Below are 27,699 nucleotides of genomic sequence, written 5' to 3' on the forward strand. Positions count from 1 at the left end.
GGACACACTTCCTCCAACAAGGCCACACCTCCTAATCCTTCCCAAACAGTTCACCAACTGGGAACCAAACATTCAAATATATGAGCATATGGGAGCCATTCTCATTAAGACCACCACAGTCATAATCTTAATAATAATATGATATACTAGTCATAGTAAAGTAACATAAGGATATTCTTAAAATATTAAAAACTAACAGTCATAAGCCAAAAGACTGATACTAAATCCAATTATCTCCCCTCTAAGCATGCCTTAACATAAATAGGTTTCCACAAATGTTCTAATAAAAACACAAACAATATATAATCATATTATAAGAATGGACAAATACCATTTAAGAAAAATTAAATTTTAAATTCCAGACCTTACCAAAAAAAAAAAAAAAAAAAAGTCTCAAAAGAGATTTACAGATCATCAAAAACGCTTGAAGTATTCATAACAAAGATTAGCATATGAAAGGCAAAAGTAATAATTTTTTGTAATTATTACCACCAACCCAAAATGCCTAGATTTCTGTCAATAAATATTTGCTCTTTTCTGAACAATTTCAACAAATGACTGGTTAGACCTTAAAAGAAAAATCACACCTGCTTAAGACATTACATAATGCCTTTCTTTCACTGTTTCACCCCATTAGAGGTGATTTTTTTTTTTGGGGGGGGGGGGGGGGGAATCAATCTCTTTCTTAAATTTCCTGTCATACAAAGATGTAGACTTGCTAACCTAAGTTCAGAACCAAGAATTTCATAGCTAAGGCAAGACATACACACACCAGCCTGCCTGACAAAATTCTCAAACTCACGCTTCCTAACACTTACCTACACTCCTTCAAAGGAAAAACTTCAGATTACTGAACTCCAAAGTGCTTTAAAATAAAAACTATACTACATGTTTGAAATGTCGTTGGGGTTACACAAGATGCACTAAGTGGAAGTACTAAGTGAAAATAAACTGTTTTCTCTGTGGCCTTAAGGAAGCTATAGCAATGGCTTCTTCCACCTACAGTCTAACCAGCTACAGTCTAACTGTAACAGTGGGTGCTGTCCACTACTAACTGGAGGCTGACTAAAGTTACTAACTATCCCACCAGATCAACGACCCCTTTTAGAAATGCCTTCCTCTCTAACATGCCCGTACAACAGGTAACTAACTGGGATTTGGGATATCCAAGTCCCATGCTTACACCACAATGTAAAGGAATGGCAGACAACCTAAAGTGTTAAGTAATCTAACTAAGGACCAGGGGAAGAAAAAAGTCATTCCAGGTAGTGACACACCACCAACTCTCTATCCTAGACACAGAAGATGTTATCTTCAGATTCAAAGGAGTTGGTCAAAACAAACAAACTAAAAATAAAAAGGCCCCCCAAAAAACAAACACCCCCCCAAACCACCAAAAAGGAAAAAAAAAAAAAAAAAGGTTCATATAATGAACAATGAACAGCCACAAGTCCACTTCAACCGAAGTTAGTGTTTATCCAGCTCGCCCTCAAATTAAAAGTTGGGTTCTAACGTCAATCAGAGATGTGGTCATGTACCAGGCATCAACAGGCCACAACCGGCCAGATCAGACCACAGGTCAGCCTTCATTGAGCCAGAGCTACAACGCTCCAGTGCCAACCCTTGACCTGGTGATAGGAAGGAGGAGGGTAGGTGGGCACGCTTCACCTGCAGCTTCGCAAGTCCTGACTGACTGGACTTGACAAATCAAATCTGAAGGAACGTGAAGAATTTTTAAAATACAAATGGGAGGCAATCACTGTTCGGTACACTCCCGAGGTGTAGCAATTCTATGTGAAATAGCAACAGAAAACCGTGCCAGTTACTTGTTCTGTTCATAAAGCCATTTCTGCTGAGGTGGTGGTTCCCTGGGACAAGCAGAACTCCTCCAGACCTGCCTTCCCTTCCCTATCTTTCTTCAGAACTTCCAGCCCCCCCCAAAGCAAAGACACCCCTCTGCCAGTCCTCCAAGTTCTTGCCAGGATGCAGATGGACTCCTCAACTTCTCTCGCCACTCCTGCAAAGCTAAGCACTTTCAACGCGGGCTCACGAACTCGGGCGCTGCTCCCGTCCGAGCCGTACTGGAAGGACCCGGCCCCCGTCGCCCTGACTACCTCCGATGGCGGGGGCGACTCGCCCGCGGCCCGGGCCCCGGGCCCCGAGCCCCGCTCCGCCTCAACTCCCGCTGCGCAAGCTCGCCTCGCCGCCACCCCGAGCTCACACCCGGGCCCTCACATTGGCCTCGGCCCGCCAGGCCGGAGCTCTCGGCCGCCGCACCGAGAGGCTCCAGAGGCCGCGCGTTCCCCTCACAGGCCCCGCCTGGGCCTCTCGGCTCCGCTCCCCTCCACCGCACGCTCTGCCCGGCCGCGCTCTCGCCGAGCAGCGCCGACAGCTCGAGCGCAGGGCCCCGCACTTACTCGGGAAGGTAGGTGGAGGAGAAGGAGCTCCACTTATGCAGCGCGTAGGGCAGAAGCCGGCACTCGGGCGCCGCAGCAACAGCCCCGCCAGCCGCCATCTTGTCAGCACCGTAGCGGCCGCCACCGACCGCCAGCCCCGCCAGGAGGAGGGCGGGGACGTGGCCTGCTCTTAAAGGGGCCGCGCCGTGAACCCAACCGCGCAGGGCCGGGACTGGCTGGTTGGAGGACGCTTCCTCAGGTTTCCCACGCTGTCCTTTCCTAGCTGACCCTCCCATGGAGGCTTTCCTGTGAGGCTGGAAGAGGAGTGGCACAGAGGACTTTTCTCACAAGCGCAGGTAAAGACAAAGCCAAGGACATTTTGAAAAAAAAAAAAAAAAATCTTATCGTACAGGTAGGGAAATTTAGATGAGCTTTGAAAGGGAATACCTTTCCGACTTTGCAAACCACAGCCTTAGCCTGTTTATAAAGCCTTTCCGGAAACAGAGGTGAGGAGAATTGAAGTGCAATAATAATGTATGGCCTTTGTCTCTGCAGTTGTCCTGGGGTAAAAAAATGTCCTTGTCACCGTGTTTAAGGGTCAGGTGGACGCAAGAAAAGGGAAAGCTAGTGTGTTCGCTATCCGTCTCTAATGTCCTTCATTGTAAACATTTCTTGTGAGCCTCTCTTACTGATATTCTTATGGCATCGTTATCCTCAGAAATGATATTCGCCCACATACCAGGAAAACACTCATAGAGTTGGAAAGCTGTGTGCCATCATTTGTCTCGGGTGGTAAATCTGCTTGCTTTTAATTTTAACATAAATTCCAAATGTGAATCACAACCTCTTCAGAAGGGGTAATGAGTACACCCGACCCCACCCCCAACATACATACTGTTCAGAAAGTCTGACAGCAGGCATCATTCCAGCTTTTTTTTTTTTTTTAATCACAAAGGGAACATCTGGTCTAAATATGTGGCAAAGTTAGGTAATGCTCCCACCCAGTACCTTTTAGTCAGGGTTATAAATATTTCCTTGCTTACCCATTGGCATCACTCAAAATTGTGTCACTCTTTGCCTAAGAGGTTGGACTCCTGGAAGTTTGGATCACATCATTGTGTTAACCAGAGGATGCAAAAAACTCAAGCAAAGAATTTATCAATAAATGATCCAATAGTTTACTCCTTTTGATTATGATCATTAATCTGCCCATCAGCTCTCTCCAATTCTTTATTGGCTTCATTTCCATTGGCGAAATGTTAGTAGTAGCCTCTACCAGGATATCATCAGAAATGTCAGCTAGGCCACAAGTATACTCAGTGTTTAAGATTCCACACACTGTAAGTGTGAGACTTTGTTGGGAATGGGTATGACCCCTGAGGTAATGACCCCTGAGGTAATGCTGTAACCACTGACTTGAGTTAGAGACCTGCCTGCCATGGAGGAAGTTAGCTACAGAGAATATCTTAGAGGGAAACATTGTCTCTAAAAGGGAGAAGATAAGGTGGGGAATCACTCCAGTTAGAGGACCCACAATTTGCTAATTCGTCTTCTTCTCTGGTCTTAATAAGTCTTGTTATTATTGTTGTTTTTCCAGGCATAGAATTATATAGTTCCTGATCAAACTTTGTGAAAAACAGGTATAAACCAAGTATTCTTATTAAGATTGTAATTTAAAGCCGGGCGGTGGTGGTGCACGCCTTTAATCCCAGCACTTGGGAGGCAGAGGCTGGCGGATTTCTGAGTTCAAGGCCAGCCTGGTCTACAGAGTGAGTTCCACGACAGCCAGGGCTACACAGAGAAACCCTGTCTCGAAAAACCAAAAAAAAAAAAAAAAAAAAAAAAAAAAAAAAAAAAGATTGTAATTTAATTACAATATTTCTCCCATCCCTTTCCTTTCTCCAAACGTCCTATATAGCTGTCCCTACTCTTTAAATTAATGGTTACTTTTTCATTAATTATTATTGCATATATGTACTTGTATATAAATATTTATTCTCCAGTATAACCAGTTGAGTCCATATAATGTTACCTGAATTACATTTTCAGGTGTGACCATTTGGCACTGGACAACCAACTGGTACACTCTTCCTTCCCAGGGGTCCACTCTCCAGCTCCCAGCTTTACTCGGTGCCTGTAGTTCTTCATGTAGGTTTGAGGGCCCCATGGGCTTCTCCTCACCTTACCCTCTATGCCGCTTTCAGCCAATTCTTGTAAAGTGTTAGACTTTCCTGCAATTGTTTGTTTGTTTGGAAGGGGAGAGTTGCCATGGTTGTTGTTTCTTACTATGTAAACCTGAATTTGCAGAGTACCTCTTGCCTCTGCTTCTCTTAAAGACTGCGGTCTGCCAGGCAGTGGTGGCGCACGCCTTTAATCCCAGCACTTGGGAGGCAGAGGCAGGTGGATTTCTGAGTTCGAGGCCAGCCTGGTCTACAGAGTGAGTTCCAGGACAGCCAGGGCTACACAGAGAAACTCTGTCTTGAAAAAAAAAAAAAAACAACAACAACAACAAAAAAAAAAAAAAAAAAAAAAAAAAAAAAACTGCGGTCACCATGCTCAGCTCCTGTGTGGCTTTCTCTTCTCTTCCATTATCAATGGCTTACCAGGAGGATCTTCAGTGAGTGCTCAGGCTTTCTTCTTTTCCTGCTTCCCTCCCCTACACACACACACACACACACACACACACACACACACACGGGTGGGGGGAGAGGGAGAGACACACACACAGAGACACACACACCCCTCGGCATCAGCACTCTATTCCAGTGACACTAAACACACATTCCAAATTGGTACTTCCTGGTGTACATCCTCTCTGTCCTCGAGGCATAGTCTCTCCCTGGCCTGGAACATCTCCCACCCTACCTTCTACCCTGCTTCTTCTTCAGATCACTTTATCTTGGGAAATCTTTCCCCATCACCTACTTTAAGATCACTTGACATTTTCTACATTTCCCTTAACACCCAGACTTCCCCTTCCTTAGCTTAACAGTCACCACGATATGTTTCTATGTCTTTTGTATTTCTCTGTCCTGTAAAGATGACCCACACTGTGGCAGGAGCCATGCATAGCCAATTCTCAGTCACAGCTACGTGTTGTGGTCTCGATGGAGTGTGGTCTAGTACATAGTAGATGTTCAGTGAGTGCTCACTGAAGAATAAATACGTTGTGCTGAGAGTTTCAGTTAGAGGCCAGTGTGCCACAAAGGAAAACTGAGTGTCACACACAGTAACTGTGTGCCCCTTAGGTATGATTGCCAAGCTCAGTGTGAGGCCCTCACCGTAAGAAGAGCATGGGTTTCCTATGCCACAAATCTCACAAAGGATGACACTTTTAAAGTACTCCTATGTTAATAGAAATACAAACAGGTATATTAATACTCAACCCAAAATTTGTAGAAATGTTAAAATAAAATTAGAGACTCAAGAAACTGCAAACCCCTGACATGCTAGACTTCTAGTAAAAATGGGGTCCATTTTCATTCTCTTCAGCCTTGGAGACAGGACTTTGGGTGATGGGGTTGTTTCCAGAGATGCACATGGAAAGCCTGGGAACTGACAGCAGCCAGAGAGTTACCTTGTACCATTGTACTTCACAGATGGGGCCTGTTATAAACCATCAGGGAGCATGAGGGTCATCATTTTTCAGGGACCAACAGTGTGATAGCAACACACAGCACCAGTGAGCCAGTCTTCTTGTCCTCCAGAGGCCCATGTGCTATGCTTAACACTTCCCAGAGGGTAGCTCATTATCTTTGGGGTTTTGAGGTCCTTCCTCTCTCTCTCTCTCTCTCTCTCTCTCTCTCTCTCTCTCTCTCTCTCTCTCTCTCTCTCTCTCTGCAAGGAGGACTTATCAAGGGAAGCTATGAAGCTATGATGCCCCAGGCATTCCCGGATGCTAGGGAGACAGTGGTGCATAGCAGAGCCAGACAAGGCTGCACTTCATGAAGCTACCATTCTCTGTTCGGCCAATACATATAATAAGTCATAAATAATTTTAGTCTGTGCTAAATTCTGAAAAGAGACTAATCCAGAGTAACTCTTAGATTGCCCAGGTTCCCTAAGAAGGTAGTAGTTGAGCTAATACCTATATAATGAGGAAGCGCCAACCACTGTAGAACACTTGTTTTTAAAACTTCCGGGCCTTTAAAGCATGAATCATTGACTGCTGTGATGATTTATCCAAAGAGACCCAGCTCTCCATGGTGCATGCAGATTGTCATTGGTTCAAAAGCCTATCCTGTTTGATCCTAATTCTTCCAAAATGAGTTGATAATTGGGAATAAATTTAATAAACTATGAAGTACTATTCAAATATCAAATGTAGCCAAGTGATAGTAATAAAGGCCACGAGAGATGCAAAGCAAAACAAACACAGCTGAGTCTACTTTTATGCAAAGGAACACATACCAGTTGGCAGAGGGCAAAAGGCATTTGCTTATTGTTAAGGAAGGGATTTTATAGTTGCTATGCTTGGTAGATTATACACTGCCATGACAAAACACTTGAGGCAGGGTAATTTATAAAGAAAAATTTATTTCTCAGAGATTCAGAGGCTGGCAGTTCAAGATCAAAAGGCCAGCATGTTTGGTGTTTAGTGAGAGTCTGTCTTTCTGCTTCTAAGATGGCTTACATCATCTGGAGGGGAGATGTGTTACATTATAACAATGGAGGAGGAGGGAAAAGGAGCCTAGATAGTTCCCTCCCATCTCTTTATAATAAAGTACTAACCCCATGAATAAAGGGGAAGCCCTATCTCTTATTTGGGGATTATGCTTCAACATGAATGTTGGAGGGAATAATATTTAAACCATAGCAAAGGATTAAAACATATTTGAAAGAAGACTGGAATATACTCGATGCTCTACATGATTGGTTAAAATAAGACTAAAATAAAATAGTTAAGGAAAGCAATCTAGACATAAAGCCCTCTGAGTTCTTGTTTTAGCTTATCAGGGCCACTCAGAGGTCACTAACAGATTTAGAAGGTTAGAACCGGTGAAACATGACAGATTATTCAACTTGCTGTCTTCTAAGCAAACTCTGATGTAGATGAAAAATGCCCTTTTACAGGAGTATACAACAGATGAAACCACTAATGCCTAAGACATCTATACAACTGAGCTGTTTTCAGATGTGCATCTAGAACCCAAATCCCCGATTTTTCCTATGCTTCTCATGAGAAATGTGTGTTATGTATGTTTATATTTATGTGACTATTCTTCAACTCCCCTATCACAGGCACATGCTAAGTACTCAAGAAGCATGCCTTTTTGCTTCCCTTTAAATTTCTTCTTGACAATTTATGTTTTCCACAAAATTGAAAACTAGACAAAATTAAAGATAGAGGTTGTCAGTTCAAATTTTGGTCAGTGTGATGGTTAGTGTTGCCACCCTGGCAGAATCCAGAGTCACCTAGGAGGAAAGCCTCCAAGTGCACTGTATGTTATAATCTAGATGAAGGTTTTGTTCTGAGAAAGTCTGTGGAGAATTATTTCCATTATGTTTATTGATGTGGGAAGACTATTCCCTAGATGGGGAATTCTAAAGTGTGTACTCTGAATAAAGCAGGCAGAGTGTTCTCTGCTTCTTGACTGTGGATACAGTGTGACCTCAAGCTCAGGCTGTCTTAGGTCCCTCCGAAACGTGAGCTAGAATAAACCCTTTCTCCCCTAAGTTACTTTTGTTGGGGTATTTTATACCAACAGGGAGAGAAAGTAAGATAGAAGAGTGGCACCAAGAATGAGGTGATGGCTCCATAAACCTGATCACTTGGCTTTTAGGCCTCTGGAAACAGTGGAATGTGGAAGAGTTTGGCACTTAGGACTAAAAAAGCCCTGGGAGGCTGGAAACAGGGATTCGTGGATTGTTCTGATAGGCCCTTAGGATACAAGAGTGCTGAACAAACACAGTGGAGGCCCAGCTCATGAGTTATCAGAGAGAACCAAAGACTCCACCAGGAACTGGGCCAAGGACCATTCATGTGATATTTTGGCTAAGAATCTGGCTTCGTTTTGACTGTAAACTAAGAACCTGTATGAAGCTGGATTTAAAGTTAATAGATTAACTTGTTTAGCAGTGGAAAGTTCAAGTTAGGAGAGCATCCAGGGCAGTAATGAGGAAACAGAAATGGAGCCTCCTGTACTGCACTGGGAAAAGGAGAAAGGGACCCTGAGAGCAAGACCCCACCCATCAGAGGCTCCATCTCATGAGGGACTACATTTGTTTGAAAGGAGAGAACCCAAACTTAAGAAGGTGTCTTCTGCTCAAACCCAACCACCTAAGGAAGTGTTTTACCAAAGTTGGCCCAGAAAGCATACGGATGTAGCTATGACTGTGGTACAGGGGGCTGGACTACATGAACTGGCAGCAGAATCTGGCAGCCTCATCTGCATGGCACTGGTTTTGAAATCACTAAAAACTTAGAAGCAGTCATGGAGTCCTGATCTAGGGTGATAACTGCAGAGCCACTACAAGCAGGCCCTGAAAGCCAGTGCACGTGGCTGTGAAGGTGACCTGGGGGTACTGGAGATAGCTAGGACCATGGGATATCTGCCAAGGAGAGCTGACAGGATGAACGGAGCCAGCCTAGGAAAAAGGCTGTGTGTGCTGCAGGCAGCAGAGCTGGAGGAGTGAAGCCATCCAGCCCATTTGGAGCCCAGATGATTGTATTACAAGCCTCTGATGCAAGACCCAAAGCTGTAGGATTTGGTGTTTGCCCTACTGGATTTTCATTTTGCTTTGATCCAGTCACTCCTTTCTATGCCCTTAATCTTTCTTTTTGGAATAGGAACATTTACCATTTTATGTTGGAAGCACATAGCTTGCTTATTTTGTAGGAACTCACAGTTAAAAGACTTTGTAATTGTTGTTGGCAACCTCTTTGGGGGATTGAAGGACCCTTTCACAGGGGTTGCATATCAGATATACAACATATTAAATATTTATATATTCATAACAATAGCAAAATTAGTTATGAAGTAGCAACAAAAGTAATTTTATGGTTGGGTGTCACCACTACATGAGGAACTGTATTAAAGGGTTGCAGCATTAGGAAGGCTGAGAACCGCTGGGCTATAGGGACTTTCACTATTAGAATGCAATGTACTTTGCTTTATAAGATGGTCCTAAGCCTGTGAGGACAAGGGGTTGGGCCCTCTGGGATGAGATTCCTAGATGATTATTAGCCACTATGTGGATTCTGGGAACTGAACCTGGGTCCTCTGCAAGAAGAACAAGTATTCTTAACCACTGAGCTATCTCACTTTCAGCTGTAAGGGAGACTGTTCCCTGGGTAGAAATTCTGAATTAAATAAAATGATAAAGTGGCCAGGCGGTGGTGGCACACGCCTTTAATCCCAGCACTTGGGAGGCAGAGGCAGGCAGATTTCTGAGTTCGAGGCCAGCCTGGTCTACAGAGTGAGTTCCAGGCCAGCCAGGGCTACACAGAGAAACCCTGTCTTGAAAAACAAAAACAAAAACAAAAACAAAAACAAAACAACCCAAAAAAGATAAAGTGAGCTGAGTACTTTAGATGAGCGCTCATCTTTTTTTTTTTTTTTTTTTTTTTTTTTTTTTTTTTTTTTTTGCTTTCTGACTCTGGGTGTAGTGTGACCAACTGTCAGCTTCTCTGCCAGGATGGATTGTACTCTTGCAGCATGAGCTGAAGTAAACCCTTTCTCCTTTGAGTTGCTTTTGGTAGTTCTTAGTTTGTTTGTTGTTTTATTAGTTTGCTTTTTTTTTCTTTTTAATCACAGCAACAGGAAAAGAAACTAAAATACTAAAGAAGCTGCCCCTGGAGATGGGAAGCATGAACTTGTCCCCGTCGACCATTCCTTGACTACTTGGAGCTTCCATTGCTATCTCAACTCTTGGAACGCCCCAGTAGGTAAACTGAGGTGCTTGGACATCAAGGATCAGCAAGCTTGTATGTATCCTGTCCTGTAAAAACCCCACGTGTATGGGTCCCCACCATTACCCGAAGGCTCGGGGGTTAGAGAGCTAAGAGGAGGAGTCTTTCATATATTCCTAAAACTGACAGTTCTGAAGTCTATTTTTTTTTCCAGTTTTGGGAGTGGAATTCTGAGCCTCATGCATACTAGATAAGCCCTTTTTACCTGTCTATACTCCCTAGCCCTGAAATCATTTCTTTAAACAAAATGCTGTCCAAAAAGAACAAAGGAAATGCAAAAAGGACAGATGTGATATTTTTGTTGTTGTTGTTGAGTAAGTAGGTAATTAGTTTGGAGTGGTTCATTTCTTAAGGCAAAGCTATTTCAGCCTTTTGCCCAGTGGAGCCTTTAGCCAAGTCAGGGGTGAACCTAGACATGGGCTTCAGGTGTGAAGTTCAGGCCTATCTTCTCCCAGGAGGTGGCAGCAGCAGCAGCAGCATCTGTGTCAGCGGTCAGGGAAGTAGGGCAGAATGCATCTGCTTTCCCTTTGGCATTCAAACCTAAAAATTCTTGGTTCCAGAGGCCACTTTATCCCTTCCTTGGTTTTCTGAGCTTGTTTGGAGCCAGGCACTGGGAGTGTAGGAGCTGGCAGAGAGTCCTCTTCATAAGTGCCTGGCTTTTTCTGTAAACATTTTGGTCTAGGCTACGACCTTGAAGCCAGTGTGAAGGAGCTGAGAAAGTCTCTGGCCAAAAGGAAAGAGCTTCAAAAAGAAACAGTCAGTAACTTTACTCTCTCAGCCCCACAAGCATAAATCTAGAGGGCATCCTACAAAGAATACAGACTCTTGACCTGGGCTCCCAGCCACCAGCCTGCTGACCTTGTCCTTGAACCTGTCAGAGCTACAGTTCTTATCAGCCCGTTGTAGACTGAGGCAGTCTTTAGGCACCTGCTGCTTTTTAATTTGGAGAGGGTGGTCATGGACACATGGGCACAAGAGTATGAAAGCCAGAGGTCAGCTCAAGTGTCATCAACTTTGCCCTTTTGAGACACATCCTCTCACTGACCTGGAGCTCACCAAGGAGGTGAGGCTGCTGGCCAGCAGCCACCCACCCTTCCAGTGCCGGGCTTCCTTGTGCATACTACCACTCCTGACCTTTTCACACGGCTCCTGGGGACTGAGCTCAGGTCCTCCTGCTTGTGCGAGTGAGCCCTTTACCCAACTTAGCTATGATCCACAGTCCTAATTTTTAAATTTCATTTTTATTATTTGGATTAATTAGGACTGCCCTTCACCTTTGCAGAATTTAAACAAATCTTAGACACAACAAAGCGCTACTTGGTTCCAAGTTAATCCCAGCTGAGCACATATCCTGGTTTGGCACACACTGCCAGCTGTATAGGAGGTGGGCAGAAGTCCCGGGAAATGTCTGGATACCACACAGCTATGGATGAACTGTCAACTGCTGGAGATTGCTTTGCAAATTGCCACATCCGAATGGAGCCGACAAAACGATATTTCAAAAGAGCAATTAGCACTGATTCCTAGTATATTTGGAACCAAAAGGCCTTGGGGGTGGGGCGGGTGCAATTGGCTCAGCAGAAAAGTATCTCATCCATCTGGGTTGAAATGTCCAAGGTTCAGGAGCTTTGAAGCTACACTCTTCCTGTGCACCCCCCCCCCTTCCCTGCCATGTCCTGTTTTTTGTGAAACTCCAGACATAACTAGTTTCTCTTATTTCCCCATTCCATCTAGTTGGCTCTACTTCCCTTGCTTTGTTAAACTTCCATCCATTCACTGAAGTGAGCAATTACCCATCCTCTCCCATGTACCAGGTACAGAGCATATGCCTGGCTTATGTCTGTTCAGAAGTGGTTGGTATAAAAATATATATGGTAGTAGTGGTGACATTGGTGATGGCTGTAATCTTGTTTTGGTAAGGCCACAGACCAAATGTCATATTTTTAATGATGGGTATTGATAGACCAGAGTAGAATCATCTAGATAGGATAAGAATCCTATAGTTCCATAGGAATTGGCACCCATGAGTCTGTCAAGGCAACCCTTCCTTGTTCATACAAAAGGCACCATATTGAAATATCTTCCAGATTAGGAGCTGTGGCTCCAGAAAGCCAGTATCAGTGTTAGTGGAGAAATGCATGCATATACATACACACACACACACACACACACACACACACACACACACACACGAGCATATATATGCACACAGACATCTGTGTCTATATTTACACATATCAAAACAGTAAACTGGAGAGTGACTATGATAGGAAAGTTGGTAATAAAACGTAATTCTGGACAACTCTACATTAGAGAAGAGAACCCAGAGGGCAAGTCAGAGAACAAGGGGACACAGGGATGTCCAAAACGACATAGAATGTCTCAGACAGTGGCACACAGCACGAGAGACAGAGAGAGAGAGGAGAAAGCAATCATGTCTCCTGGTTCTACCACATTCCAGATCAGTCTGGGTTGAACTGACGTTCAAGGTCAAAAAGTTACTAGACGTCCTTGTAGTGTTGGAATCGTGTTGAATCATCTCATGTCCCAGGGTAACTTGTAGGAGTCGTTCTCTCCTTCTACCGAGTGGGGCCTGAGGATGGAACCCAGGTCATCAAGCTCGACAGCAAGCACCTTTACCAATGAGTCCTGCTGCCAAGCCCTCAACCACAAATTGTTGTAGACTTTATCATGCTTTCGAGTTTTTTAAATTATTCGTTTAGGGAGACCAGATAGGAGAGGGGAGCTTGACAGCAAGTGCCTTTACCCAATGGGCCATCTTACTGGTCCCTGAAAATTGTGATTTATATTCTTCCTGCTTGTTTACAAATAATGCTCTAAAAACCACCTCTCCCGAACTCCACAACTAACTTAAAGTGATACACCAAATATACAGCACCAAAGTTGAGAACCTCTGGCCTCTGGCTTAATTTTTATCCAGCTTGGGTTGTGGTGTACTGATTTCATAAGACATATGCTGTCTTTGTTTCTATATTGTTGTTGTTGTTATTGTTATTATTTGACCTAGAGTCTTCCTTTCCTGTTTGGTTTTGGGTGCCTGGAACTCCCCATGTCGACTGGGCTAACCTTGTATTTGGCAGACCTGCCTGCCTCTGCCTGCTGAGGGCTGAGGGCCGAGGGCCAGGAGTAAAGGCCTGTGCCACCCCACCTTTCTCAGTTTCTTTCACCAAGGCTGTGATAAACTATTTTGACCAAAGTGACGTGAGGAAGAAAGGATTTATTCTAGCTCACAGAATGGCACCATTCCACAAGCTGGGGAAGTCAGGGGACCAGCAGCGGAAAGCAGCTGATCATGTGAATCTGCAGTCGGGGAGAGGGCAGTAAAGTCAACCTGCCAGTGCCCAGCTCCTTCTTCCAGGGTCCAGTTACGGAATGGTGTCACACACAGTGAAGGGTCTTCCCACAGCATGACAGTCCCCACAGGCATGTGCAGAGGTCTATCTCTCGAGTGATTCTAAATTTTCTCAAGTTAACAACACTAACCATCACATGCTTCAAAAAGAAAAAAAAAATCCTCCAATCTAAGTCTTGTGCTTCTCCTTTCCATTTTTGTTTGTTTGTTTACTTTCCCCAATTTACTGATTTGTGTGTTTTCTTATTTTATTGTTGACAAAGTCTCACTGTGTAGTCCAGAAAGGCCTAGAACTCAAGTTCCTCCTGTCTTAGGTTTCCAGGCACTGAGACAGGCACTGACTACCAGGCTTAGCCTTATTTATTTACCTCTATTTGTGCATGCCGGAAAGGAGAGAGAGAGAGAGAGAGAGAGAGAGAGAGAGAGAGAAAGAAGAGAGAAGAAGAGAGAAGAAGAGAGAAGAGGAGAGAATGAATATGAACAAAGAGCACCTGCCTGGGTAGGCCAGGCTAGGTTCTAGCTATCAATCTTCTTGCCTCAGTCTCCCCTATACTTTCCCCATTTTCTCTGCCCTGTCTCCTCTCTTCCCGTCTGGCTCCCTCCTACCTTCTGCCCATCACTGCCATTCCATCCTAACTTCCCAGTCTGTTCTCATTGCCCTCTGTCCTCCTGCAGCTCCCACTCCCCTTCTCCTTTCTCTCCTCTGACCCACAGCATACACCTCTTTGTTCTGGTTCTATCAGCCTTTCCCTTTGAAGCTCCTTAATTAGAAGGGGGAGGGGCACAGAGGCATTGTCAGACATTTGTAATTTTATTACTCGACAAGATACCTTATTTTAAATCTCAAGAGCAGATAAGTACTAAAAATAGGTTTCTTTCTCCAAAGACCCTAAAAAAAGGAGAAAGAGAAGCCTTGCCCGTAGTTAGCTTGTTCCTTAAATACTAACTATAATAATTATTATTTTAGTAATTTCCTGGGTTGGCCACAGATGACTCTGTTCATGGAGCTCACTGACCCTTGGTTGGAAAGTCCTTCTCAGTTCTTCATAATCCAAGACAGCAGCTGACATCAATGTAAAAAGAGAAACAAGCTAAAAACAGTTGAGTGTGTACGCCCTGAATTGCATATTCAGTTGCAAAATCATCATAATTATTATTATAATTACAGAGAGGAGGCATTTCAATAATTGTTCAAAGTGTCTTCTTGAGGAAATAAGTAAATCAGGGCCAGCTGTCACAAGCCAATCTACAATAATGATCCCCGTATGTGTGTCTCCGGGATTCATAACAAGCCACAATAACAAATTTGTGCATTTGTCTACTGTCCCTGAACAGCCTAAAAAAAAAAAAAAAAAAAAAAAAAAAAAAAAAAAAAAAAAAACCTACCATCCGCTCTGATGTCTCACTTGGTAGTAAACTTGTATTTTTAAATGGCATCCTTGAATAACCTTACAGTCATAAACTGCCAAACAAAAATTGCATCACCAATTTAATAACAAACAACGGTGGGCAGCCTGGCATCAATCCACCTGTAACAGGATGGCCACAAACCTAGGTTCCTGAGCCAAGTGGAAGCCAGGTAGACAGTGCGGCAGACAACTGAAACCAGTTAGAGAGAAACATCCACCAAGACAGACGTGCTTTATTGACTTGAAAATCACAAACAGGAACTGGGAAGGCCTTGTTTTCAGCTTACTTGTGAAATCAACCCAAAGATTTCAATTTTGCTCCTCCCAACAAACAGCTGTGAAATGACTAATAGAAATGAACTGAGGCTGGACCAGGAACCAAATGTGCCACTTCACTGAGAACAGAAAAATGTCCCCTGATAGAGGCTGTCCTCTCAGATTAATACCTGAGACATGGTACGGAGAAACTACTGAACTAGACTGTTCTATAGGCAGAGAGAAAGATTCACTGGGGCTCAAACTTGGTGGGAAGCCAAGCAGATATTATATGACAGTCATCGGGGTGGGATCTGAGCTGATACAGGCCATGAGGACTGACCAGGAACTAGATGCCCTTGCCTGAGGTAGCTTACCTTTGGGGGAGGGTTAAGAGCTGAGGTTCCTGGTAAACAGAAACCTTCTTAAGAGATCTGCTTTTCTAGTGAACAGAAACCTTTAGGCTTGCTTACAATCCTTCTGTTTACCAGGCCAAAGTCCTTTTGTTTAGAGCAATGCCACTGGCGCCATTTTGGAGGAAGAGAGGCTTTAGCCCCAAAGAGACTCCGATTGCTGTAAAGAGTGCTCCAGCCAAGCACAGGCATGGTGTGGTTACAAAGAGAGAGAACCACCCAGGACCTTCTCAAAATGTTCTCCTATCTCAATACCTTTGAATTATGGTTATATCTCTAATTTCATTTTCTTGAAGAAATTCCAGAGACAAGGAAAGAGGAGAAAGAAAGAAAATTTCTTCTCAAATTGCTTTTGTCTCGATGGCCCTTCGGGCCTTCCAAACCTGAATTTTCATCTTGCTGAAGGCTGGGCCTGAGCCAGAGAGAAGGGTGAGTGACCTCAAGCTGCTTCAGGAACTTGCCAGCTGCTCTCCTGCAGCCTCCTTAGGTGCTGAGAATCTTCTTCCTCATTACAATGGCTCAGTACATTTCCATATTTGCACTCCCAGCTAAAAGCAATTTAACCAGCATGCAACTTCATCTCGATTCAGTAGTTCAGACATTTCCTACAAAAGCATCAGAAGGGAATTGACTGACATCCTGAAAGTTGTTTTGAGGTATATCGTGCAGATTTTTAATTGTAAATGTAAGACATTACAATGATTAAAATAAATGGAAAATGATTTTGTATAGGAAGCAAAACAAAAATCCTTCTTGACTTCATCACAAGTTAAACACAGAACTATTTCTTGGCCAATGTTTTCTATATAAGGATATCAAATGCATACAATGCTTCTTTTTAAAAATAAAAATTTATTTATTTTTATTTATATGAATACACTGTAGCTGTCTTCAGACACACACCAGAAAAGTACATCAGATCCCATTACAGATGGCTGTGAGCCACTATGTGGTTGCTGAGAATTGAACTCAGGACTTCTCTAAGAGCAGTCAGTGCCCTTAACTGCTGAGCCATCTCTCCAGCCCCAATACAACGCCTCTATTTTTTGTTTGTTTGTTTGTTTTTGTTTTTTTCAAGACAGGGTTTCTCTGTGTAGCCCTGGAACTCACTCTGTAGACCAGGCTGGCCTCGAACTCAGAAATCTGCCTGCCTCTGCCTCCCAAGTGCTGGGATTAAAGGCATGCGCCACCACCGCCCAGCAATACAACGCCTCTATGCAGAATAAATTGTATATAGTATCCTTTATGTTGTATCTAATAGTATATCAGCAATATTCCACATTAACACATGGAAATCTTTTAGCCACTAGACAAACCATAAAGCCAACCATTCCTAATTAACAGACATTTAAATTCTTTCCACTTTCCCGTTATTATTATAAACAATGCTTCCATGAATAACCTCACATTCATGTCTTTAGGAACCTCTGTAGTGACTTTGTCCACAGAATAAATTACTTCAAAGAATAAATTATGACTGGAACATAATATATGTACATTCAAGATGAGACCAGCAGAGCTGTCTCTCAGTGATAGCACTTTCTTGCCCAGAATGTGCAAGGCCCTAGGTTCAAACCCAGCACCACACACACAATGGAATGCTTCCACATTGTAACCTGCCCACACTGTCAGATTCAACGGCCATCAGCAGTGTACATTTACTATAAATTTTTAAAAACCAATATCTTATTGAACTTCAAGTGTCTGTCACTCATAGAAACATGGGCATGTTGTCATGGTTTCATTTTTCTAAGCACGTATGAAGATGAATGGTTTTTTCCAAGTAATTTTGATCATTCCTACTTTGTTATTTATGTGGTTTGTCATTGTTTTGTGAAATGGGTTCTCAAGGTACAACCCTGGCTAGCCTGGAACTCAGAGATCCACCTGCCTCTACCTCCCCCAAGTGCTGGGATCAAAGGTGTGCGCCATCATACTCAACCCCATTCTTATTTTTAGTATGTGGAGTATTTGTTCGCGTTCTTTGCCCACCTCCTTGCACAGTGCATAAGCATGTTTTCTGTTGGCTGAAAACAGGTCCCCTCTGTTCCATTTGTCTTTGGCTCTGGCGGCAGTGTCTGTCTTCGGCTGCTCAGTGCCATCTTCCTCATTTGCACTGTAGAAAAGTTTCAAATGTCTTAAACAGATTCACTTATCAGTATTTCCCTTTTCGGAGAAATGGGTTTGCTTGTGTTTTAAATGTTGGTTGCCTTGTAGTGGGGGTCTTTCTGCAGTATGGTTGAATTTGAATTCTACTGTGTCCTGTGGTGATACAAATGAGGAAATTATTCTGGGTATGGTGAATTATGTCAGTAATCCCAGCATGTAGGTGGCGAAGGCAAGCAGCTGCTGTGATTTCAGGGCCAACCTGGGCTACATAACAGGATCCTGTTTAATAAATATGGGGCTGAGGAGATGGCCCAGTGGGACAATGTGCAAATGCAGGAGAACTTCTTTTTGGATCCCCAGTAGCCACATCAAAAAGCCAGGAGTGGTCACACACATCTGTAACCTACAAGCGTTCGGGATGAAGACAGACAGATCTCTAGTTTATAGCCAGCTGATCTAGCCAACTGGTGATCACCAAGTTCAGGGAGAGACCCTGCCTCACCAACGAAGACATCAAACTGTGCTCTCCCTGCTCATATATGTTCTCTCTCTCTCTCTCTCTCTCTCTCTCTCTCTCTCTCTCTCTCTCTCTCTCCCTCCCTCCCTCCCTCCCTCTCTCTCTTTTTCTCCACATGAAACCACACACACACACACACACACACACACACACACACATACACACACGTGTGCACATGCATGCACACAAGAAATTTGATTTTGTTGTGGAAAGAAAATATTTACAAAGCCAGTATCATTAAGAGAAGTGGAGATCAGAGACTCTCAACATCCATTATTTTTTGGGCAACTATCTGAACAGAGAATGGTTTAAGTCTCATTTAAAGGACCCCTATCTCTTTTTATATGCACTGGAATGAGGGTCACCTCCTCAGGGAAATGGATAATCAGACTCTGTTGGTCCCAGGAAGCCTGGAATTTTGGTACCTGTTTACCAGGGTTGCCTAAAACCCCACATCCACTGCACAGTGTTAGTTCAGAGGCAGGGTAGAGGCAGAAAGCAAAAAGAGACCAAGGTCTGACCTGAATAGATGAGATGAGACTATGTTTATTAACACACACAGTGAGGGACAGTCTCTCTCCCTTGGGAAATGGAGGGTCTGCAAATGGACCAGCTGGCTGGGGCTCTTTCTATTGGCTTGGGAACAAGGAAGTAGTTGATGCAGCTGTAGGGGCTCCATGACACTCTCACACAGCACCTAGACTTTTGGTGGGATGTTTTATAAAGGAAAGGAAGCCGATGACTTCATGGGAAGCTGAGTCTGTACGAAGTTCTCCAGGTACACACACCCATCCCTAGGCCTCAGTCCAACCTCACACACATGGTTTAAGCTAGCAACTCCAAAGGGGACCTCGGGTTCATTTAAGGCAGCCTGCTCCTGATGTATTAAGTTAGTATAGTAAGAACCCATGAAGTAGAGATGACTCCCCAAACCCAGCCTTTTATTTTGAAGATTTAAAAACCTACAAGGTTTTTTTTTTTTTTTTGGTTTTTCGAGACAGGGTTTCTCTGTATAGCCCTGGCTGTCCTGGAACTCACTCTGTAGACCAGGCTAACCTCGAACTCAGAAATCCGCCTGCCTCTGCCTCCCAAGTGCTGGGATTAAAGGCGTGCGCCACCACCGCCCAGCTCAAGGTTTTAAGATATACAATTAATTACCTATACTTTTCAACTCTGTTTAGTTATTGTTTATATTCTTTTTACCTTTTTGTGAATAGACATGTTTATCCATTGAAGCATTTGAAAGTAAGTTGAATATTAAAATTTCTTAATTGACATCTCACTTGAAATAATCTAAGCATATGCCTTCAAAGAATAAGGGCATCCAAGATAATTATAATACCATTTCAGGCTTAAGTTCATATTAAAATTTCTACAATTGTCTAAATGCCTTATATACCAATCTTTCCCTTTGTTCCAAATCTCTCTCTCTCTCTCTCTCTCTCTCTCTCTCTCTCTTTCTCTCTCTCTCTGCTTGCTTGCTTGCTTGCTTGCTTGCTTGCTTGCTTTTATCAAGGTCTTTCATAGGCTGACTGTGAAATCCTCTGTGAAGCCAAGGATGACCTGGAATTCCTGATCCTCCTCCTTCCACCTCCTGAGTGCTTTGCAGATGTGTACCCTTTCCTCCCCTACCTCCCCCCCCCGCCCCCTCCCCATCTCTCAGTTTATATCCTGCTGGGAGGGTAGCCAGGATTTTATGCATGTTAGTCACGCACTCTTCCAAATGTGTTAGATCCCCTAGCCCCTGGTCTCAGATCTTACATTTGATTCTTTTTCTGTAGTCCAGTGTCCAAGATGGACATTTAGCAATACCTACAGATATTTTTGATTATGGGATGCTTCTGGCATTGCATTAATTCATTTTCTGTCACAATAACAAGATACATGAGGTTGGACACCTTACAATGAAGTTTATTTGATTTATAGTTTGGGAGGCTGAAAGTCCATGATCAGGTGATCATATCTGTTTGGCCTTTGACAAAGCCCCCCCGACCCCATTGCATTCCAACATGGCAGAGAAACAGAAAGGAATCCAGTATACAGAAAGGCTGAATCATTTGGCTCTTGTAGCAATCCATACTTGTGAGAACTGACTGAGTTCCTAAGGAACTGTGTTAATCTCAAGGGCAGGGTTGTGAATGACTTAACCACCTACCAAGAGGCAAGACCTCTACAAAGTTCTCCATCTTCCAACTTTGCCACATGGAACACTAAGCTTCTAGCACAGAAAGTTTTCACTGATAAACCACATCCAATCAATAGTAGGCTTGTAGTGTCTACAACAATACCTGCTAAATGTCCGATAGTTCCCTGGCCCTCATACCTAGTCTAAAAAGCCAAGTGATGACAAGGATTGGAAAACCTAGATGTAGTCTGTCTAGCCAGTATTCCCACTTTGTTTTGCAGCACACTGACACTAGTATAGCATCTAGGCCAACTGTCATAGACTGTCTCACACTGTAATTTCTCTTGATTGTTTGTTCGTGACTAGTTTCCATTTATTCTAACAGCAAGAATACGATATAGGTGTCTGCAACAGTTATCCGTTGCTGCATAACAAACGACTTGCTAAAATTCAATGGTATGAGATTAAGAACCATTGTCTAGACCATTCTGATGTGAGCTGTGCTCTGCTGATTCTCTTTGGCATTTCAAGTATATTTGTTGCTTCTCTTGTTTTGACCTGAGGAAGCCACTTGAGTGAGGAAGGGTTAATAGTTTAAAGGTATCCAGTTCACTGTGGGAGGAGAATACAGGGCAGCAGGTGGTTTCATGGTAGCTGGTGTGTGCAGCCGAGACTACTAACTTCCTCACATCTTGGCAGAATAAAAAAAGAAGGGAACAGACAGAAGATGTGGTAGAGATATAAAACCTCAAGCCCCACCACCCCCAGTTGGCCACTTTCTCTAGGCTGACTATACCTCCTGAAAGTTTCATAACCTTCCAAAACAATGCCACCTGCTGGGAACCAAGTGTCAAAACATATGAGCCTGTGGGGGACATTTTACAATCAGTTCAACATTGAGGGTAGCATCCATTAGGACCAGTTTCCTTAGTCTATTACATCTAGAAGGCATTGCTAAAGGAATATGGAAGGTCTACTGAGACCTTGGCTTAGACCTGCTTCTGTCACTTCAACAGTATTATGTTGGCAAAAGTAAGTAACAAGGGACCAGTGAAATGACTCAGTGGGTATAGGCACCTTTCACACAGCTTGATGAACTAAGTTCAATACCTAGGACTCACATGGTGGAAGGAGAGAAACAATACCCACAGGTTGTTGTCCACACACATACTGTGGCAGGTGCACATACACATATACACATATACACACAAAATAAATAAATGTAATTAATTTTTTAAAAGGTGCTTTGTTTAAAAAATAAAATAAAATAAAAAGCAAGTAAGAAAGCCAGGTTAGATTCCAGTGGTAGAGAAATAAACTTGACCTCCTACTGTAGTTGGCCTACCAAATAAAAGTGATATTGTGTCCTTCTTATTGCACTTTATCGGGATGGATGCAGCATTAAGTCAGCCTACTCTTAGTGACATGAAGTTTAGTGGAAACAGACAAATCTCTCCTTTGAAAGCTCTCCCTTTCATGCATGTGGGGTGATACTTAGGTGCACTGAGGCAATCTGTTCTTCATTATATTGCTTTCTTAGGGCTGTGGTAACACAGTACTCACAAATTGGGTAGTTTATGACTATAGAAATCTATTTTTCAGAGGTTGGAAGCAGGAATATAATGTGCTGGCAGAGCCATGCTCCCTGTCAATCCTATAGGGAGAATCCCTTGCCTTTTCAGCTGGGGGCATTCCAAGACACAACTGCAGCACTTCAATTCAGTATCTGTCTTCACATGGTGTTCTCCTTGTGTGTCTGTATCCTCATGTGGCCATCTTACTATATGTATACCAATCACACTGGATTAGGAGCCCATCTTCTAGTAGGACCTCATCCTGAACAAATGATATCTGCAATAGCCCTGCATGTTGTGAGATAATGAGTACTAGGAAGGGGTCTGATGTTTTTATTGTTTCAGTCATCATAATTCAAACATTAATGCCTATCAATTGTCCCTCAATGGTATCTTCAATGATTGATGATCCCTACTTGATTTAGTTAATAACTTATGGGTTTCACAACAGTGTGTGTGTGTGTGTGTGTGTGTGTGTGTGTGTGTGTGTGTGTATGTGTAGGGGTGCATTGTATATGTGTATATGTAAGTCAGAGGTTGATATGGAGTATCTTCCTTAATAGTTTTCTCCCAGCTCCTTTTTGTAATTAAAAAAATGTATGGGTATGAGTATTGTTTGAATGCATGTAAGTATATTGTATGTATGCCTGGTGTCCAGGGAGGCCAGAGAGAGTACAGGAACCTCTAGAACTGAAGTTACAGTCAGTTATAAGCCACCATGTTGGTGCTAGGAACTGAACCCAGGTCCTCTGGGAAAGTAGCACATACTCTTTCATTGCTGAGCCACCTCTCCAGCCCTTCACCTTACTTTTTGAGACAGGAGCTCACTGATTCAGCTGAACTGGCTGTCTAGACGCCCAGAGATCACACTGTGTTTACCTTTCCAGCACTGGGATGCAGGCACATACCCCCACACCAGCCTTTTCACATGAGTTCCTGAGGGTCAAATTCAGCATGACAAGCATTTTACCGAGTGAGCCGTCTCTCCAGCCCAGTCATTTTTTTTCAAGCTTCATTATTTCTTCAGAATTTATTAGCTGTCATTTTCCTGTAAAGGAGGTTTGTTTTGCTGTCCCAACTCTGATTCTCTTCTCTCCCCTCATTTTTAAAAAAAATCACTAACTGATCATGTTTATAAGCAACCATTTTTCTTTTGGGTGCTAGAGACTGAACCCAGATCTATGCTAGGCAAGGACTCTGCTATGAGCTGTGTCCCAAGCCCTATATAGTTTTTAATTTATTCATTTTTAATTTTATGTGCATTGATGTTTTGCCTACATGGAGGTATACTTGAGGGTGTCAGATCCCCTGGAACTGGAGTTACAGACAGTTGTGGGCTGTCATGTGGGTGTTGAGAATTGAACCTGAGTCCTCTGTAAAAGCAGCTGGTGCTCTTAAACACTGAGCCAACTCTCCAGATCCCCACCCTCTAAGCCCTATATTTTATATAGTCAAACATTTTCATGATCAAATTTCCCAAGCTTGGAAATGGAAGTCTATGAGGTCAACTCATAAGTAAGGGTTTCAACTTTTTTCAAAAGTTGGAATTTTAAACATGATTATTTCAACCCGCCCACCTCTACAGAACCTAATTCTGTCATCCACCAAGCAAAGTTTTTTTTTTCCTCCTCTGGAGAGGTTTCATGATTGTTCCCCAGGGGAAAAGACTCATTATCATTCCTAAACTACAGCCATAGTGAATGCTGTCATCTGCTGAGAAGTCTGCTTTACATATACTTAACGGTCCCAGCAACTCTGTACACAGCAACTCTGTACATAAATAACGTTGCTACATACCACGCAGGAGAAAGTGGAGTCTTAAAAGGAGACACTAGAAAAACCGTCACCTTTGGCAACGGATGGTCTGAATCCTAGATCTCTAGCACCTATTTGATTCAGGATCTGGGGCCTCTATAGACGACATTTACTTATCTGTCCCATGCTGAAGATGAGCAACTGGCCTCATATGTTGAGCATAGCCCCACAATAGATGTTACTAGTTCTTTATATATCCTGATGATAGGTTATGTAACTCCTGTCATGACAGATAATAATTTATGGAGCCACAGGGTCACGACCAATTAAATATAAGTCCATCAAAGTCACCAATTGAGATAATTTGACCTATGCTTCAGTTGAAGTTTAACTTTAGAGATATTTAGGTAACAAAGAGTTTGCTGATCAATTTCTTAAGCAATAGTGTAGGAGAGTGACTATGACCATTCAGCTTCTGACCTCGGGGAAGACCTTTAACACCTCACATGCCTATCAAAAAGCTCTTTGGAAATTAACCTCCATGCAGACTCTGATTTTGTTTACTCCAAAACTGTGTGGTCATTCCTTCCCCAAATAATGAAGGGATGTATTCCAAGAGTGCATAGATCAGTGTCACCCTTAAGGGACTATTACAGAGTCTGCTTACACAGTAAGGATGGCAGCAGGGCCACGAAACCATACAATCTTATGAGTCATTGTCACACATGCATTCCATTTAAACATATATTTATCATTTCTAATTAGTTGTATTGTGTGTGTGTGTGTGGTGTGTGTGTGTTCATAGAGGCCAGATGACAGCATTCACTATTTTTAATTAGTTTTATTCTGTATGTGTGTGTGTGTGTGTTTCTGTGCATGATGTGTGTGCAGGTGCTCATGGGAGCCAGAGAGCATCAGATCATCTAGAGTCAAAGTTACAGGTAGGTGTGACTTGCCTGGCAATTGCTAGAACTGAACTGAGGTCGTGTGCAAGAGCATGCTCTTAACCACTCAACAGCCCCTAATTCATTGAATTTTTAACCTCAATCTTACCTAGAATTACATGATTATGGTATTAAGGACAACTATGTTTCAATGAAGTGTTCTAGGCACCTGGGGTATATCAGAAACTAAAGTAAATATTCTTTGATTTTATTTAGGAGAGATGGGTTTTAAAAAAAGCAACAATTTTGTAAATTATATGCAAAAAAGTAAGTCTTAATAACCAAAACATTTTAAAGTAGGGAATATATAGGTCATTGTAATTTTAAATTATGACTGGTAGTCATTTAACAGGCTGTGTTGGGCATGGTGTGGTGATGCATATCTTTAAGCACTTGTCGGGCAGAAGCAAGTGGATCGCTGTGAGTTCAGTGTTAGCCTGGTCTATATAGTGAGTTCCAGGTCAGCCAGAGCTACATAGTGAGACTCTGTCTATATGATGGGGGGTAGGAGGGGATGGTGTGATACTGGAACAAAAACTTGGATAATATTTAATAAATAGTATACACACTGTATCATTTTTTTAAAGTCTTAGAGCTGGAAAGGTAGCCCAGTGCATAAGAACACATGCTGCTCTTGCAGAAAATCCAGGTTGCATTCCCACCACCCACATGCAGTGTTTCACAACTCCTGCAATCCAGGCCCTCTCTTCTGGCCTCCATGGATACCTGCATGCACATGGTATACTTACCTACACAGGCACTCACTTACATACATTAAGAAATAATCCTTATATTTGTATTTTTCTCATTCAGAATTTCTATAAATATATTAATATTTTATATTTAAAATAAATATTTTTGATTTCTCAAAAAATAATCCTTAAAATCATAAAAGGGCTTTTTTTTCCTTATGCGGTCCTACCTCCACTCTATTCATCTGGGCCTTATTCATTTATTTATTTACTTACTTATTTTTATGTACATTTGCTGTTTGGCTTACATGTATGTCTGTGTGATGGTGGCCGGATCCTCTGGAACTGGAGTTACAGATGGTTGTGAGCTGCCATATAGGTACTGGGAATTGAACCTGGGTCCTCTGGAACAGCAGCCAATGCTCTTAACCACTGAGCCATCTCTCCAGTCCCCTGTCTGAGACTTCTTAAAGCATACAAGAACCTTCCTACTTTGAAGGGGTAAAAGTTAAAAGAGCAGATGGGCTGTTTCAGGTATGTCTTGTTTATGATTTACCAATGGGGATGGGTTAATGTGCTGCTTTTTTAGGGCCTAATGTGTCCCCTGAAGGGAGCTACCTGCTTTAGTGGCACTCCATAACCACAGGACCCTGAGAGAGGCACTTGTCTTGAAAATAATGGAAGGAGTCAAGCTAGAAAACCTCATCCTATTCAATAGACTCTTAGGAACAGCACAGGAGAGTTGGTCTGGAGAAGAGAATATTGATGATGTTATATAATCATCTCAGAATTCGATTAAGGGACATGGAAGCTGGGGTTTATTTAGCACCTACTGTATACCGAGCATCAGGTAAACTCTACAGCATGAACTGACTGTTTTGATCACCCATATGGAAAGGGCAGGGGAACTGGGGCTTAGAGAAGATGAGGAAACTGCCCACTGCACACACGGGGTGACCTATAAGCATAAGTCCGTCTGGTTCCAGAACCCATGTTCCTACCTCACTAATCAATGCCGTCTAGGATTAATCAGATATGGAATATAAATTGTTATTGCTTCTGCAGCCTTCAAATGATTGGTTTCCCTGGTTGGTTCCAGTTTTGAGTCTCCAAGCACTTGTGATGCAACTGTACTCTCTATTCCATCTTCCTCTCCCAGGTACACTTTAAGTGCTCGTTAGAGTCCATTCCTATTGTCTCCCAAATTTTCAGTTGTTTATTCTGTCTCACCATGACTGTCTGTAGCCCAGATAGTCCTACAACCCAGAGCTGCTTCCCCGCCCCACCCCTGAGCCTGCCCCTCTACCACTGAGCAACCAGGCCCAGCGGGTACCGATGCAAGTTTCTAGCTTCTCTGTATTCCTCAACCAAGGTTAAAGGCTATGCTACAGAGTATTGGTTGTAGCGGTAAAGAAGATAATAGTGGGAACAGGTGACGTGACCCAGCATGTGAGAAAAATGATTCCCAATGGGATGAACATCTATCACTGGGAATCAGGAGAGGGGAATGCCCCAAGAAGATGGATTCTTTGTCTTTTCTCCTCCCAAGACCTTATCTGAGGAATGGCTTCATCCTGTAGCATGGTACTATTCTGCAGAGCCACTTGTGCAGGCATACCATCTTTCCATGGATTACTCAAGCACCCTCTGGCAGAACGCCTTGTCTTCTTCTGCTTCCCTTTTCCTCTCACACTGGCTGCTGCCCCAGGATTGCATCTCCTAAATAAAACATTGGCTTAATGTCTCAGCTTGAGTTCTGTTTTTCTAGAAAACATAAACTAAATAAAATATTCAAGTTCAATTTCTCTTCTTAGGACCACTGCTTCTTGGATTTGCTTGAGTGTGTTCCAAGAGATAATAGCTGATAATAATATCATATATATGTATATATACATATATATGTATATATACACACACATACATACACACACACAAAGATAAAAATAAATATTAAAAAATCATGCTGTCATTATCAGTACACCAGCGGTATTTGCATATTTCCCTTAAAATGTGAAGTTTATTTGAAAAGAAAACAAAACTATCGAATGAAACCTTGGTGCTAAAAAGAATTCATCCTTCTAAATCTGCTCTCTGATGACAATAACTGTTGGCCCAGCTGGGCCCCTTTGAGGAACAGGGTATAAAATAAAACTAGACAGAGCCACCACTAAACTAAGTGGTACATAGAAGACAGCAGCCACAGTCAATGGCATCAGACACCAGGA

At 42.8% G+C, this 27,699-nt stretch overlaps 2 protein-coding genes and 1 long non-coding RNA gene across 4 annotated transcripts in view; 1 reads left to right on the top strand and 2 right to left on the bottom strand.

Moving 5' to 3' along the window:
* Mkln1 (muskelin 1) overlaps positions 1–2,550 on the bottom strand; it is a 110,003-nt gene extending 107,453 nt beyond the window's left edge. For both annotated transcript variants that reach the window (XM_034518873.2, XM_076913574.1), the window contains exon 1: positions 2,418–2,550. In XM_034518873.2, coding sequence (XP_034374764.1) covers positions 2,418–2,515 — 98 coding nt within the window. In that variant the 5' untranslated portion in view covers positions 2,516–2,550. The remainder of the gene's footprint in view (positions 1–2,417) is intronic.
* A 48-nt stretch (positions 2,551–2,598) lies between these two features.
* LOC143434545 (uncharacterized) lies at positions 2,599–27,218 on the top strand. Its single transcript, XR_013104131.1, has 3 exons — positions 2,599–2,752; positions 10,154–10,327; positions 22,658–27,218. It is a non-coding gene; the product is annotated as an uncharacterized LOC143434545 (long non-coding RNA).
* LOC143434544 (uncharacterized) overlaps positions 16,372–27,699 on the bottom strand; it is a 164,841-nt gene continuing 153,513 nt past the window's right edge. Inside the window, exon 15 of the mRNA XM_076913575.1 lies at positions 16,372–18,020. The gene's annotated coding sequence lies outside the window, so the exon portion shown is untranslated. The remainder of the gene's footprint in view (positions 18,021–27,699) is intronic.

Source organism: Arvicanthis niloticus, chromosome 15, assembly GCF_011762505.2.
Source record: "Arvicanthis niloticus isolate mArvNil1 chromosome 15, mArvNil1.pat.X, whole genome shotgun sequence".
Lineage (NCBI taxonomy): Eukaryota > Metazoa > Chordata > Mammalia > Rodentia > Muridae > Arvicanthis > Arvicanthis niloticus.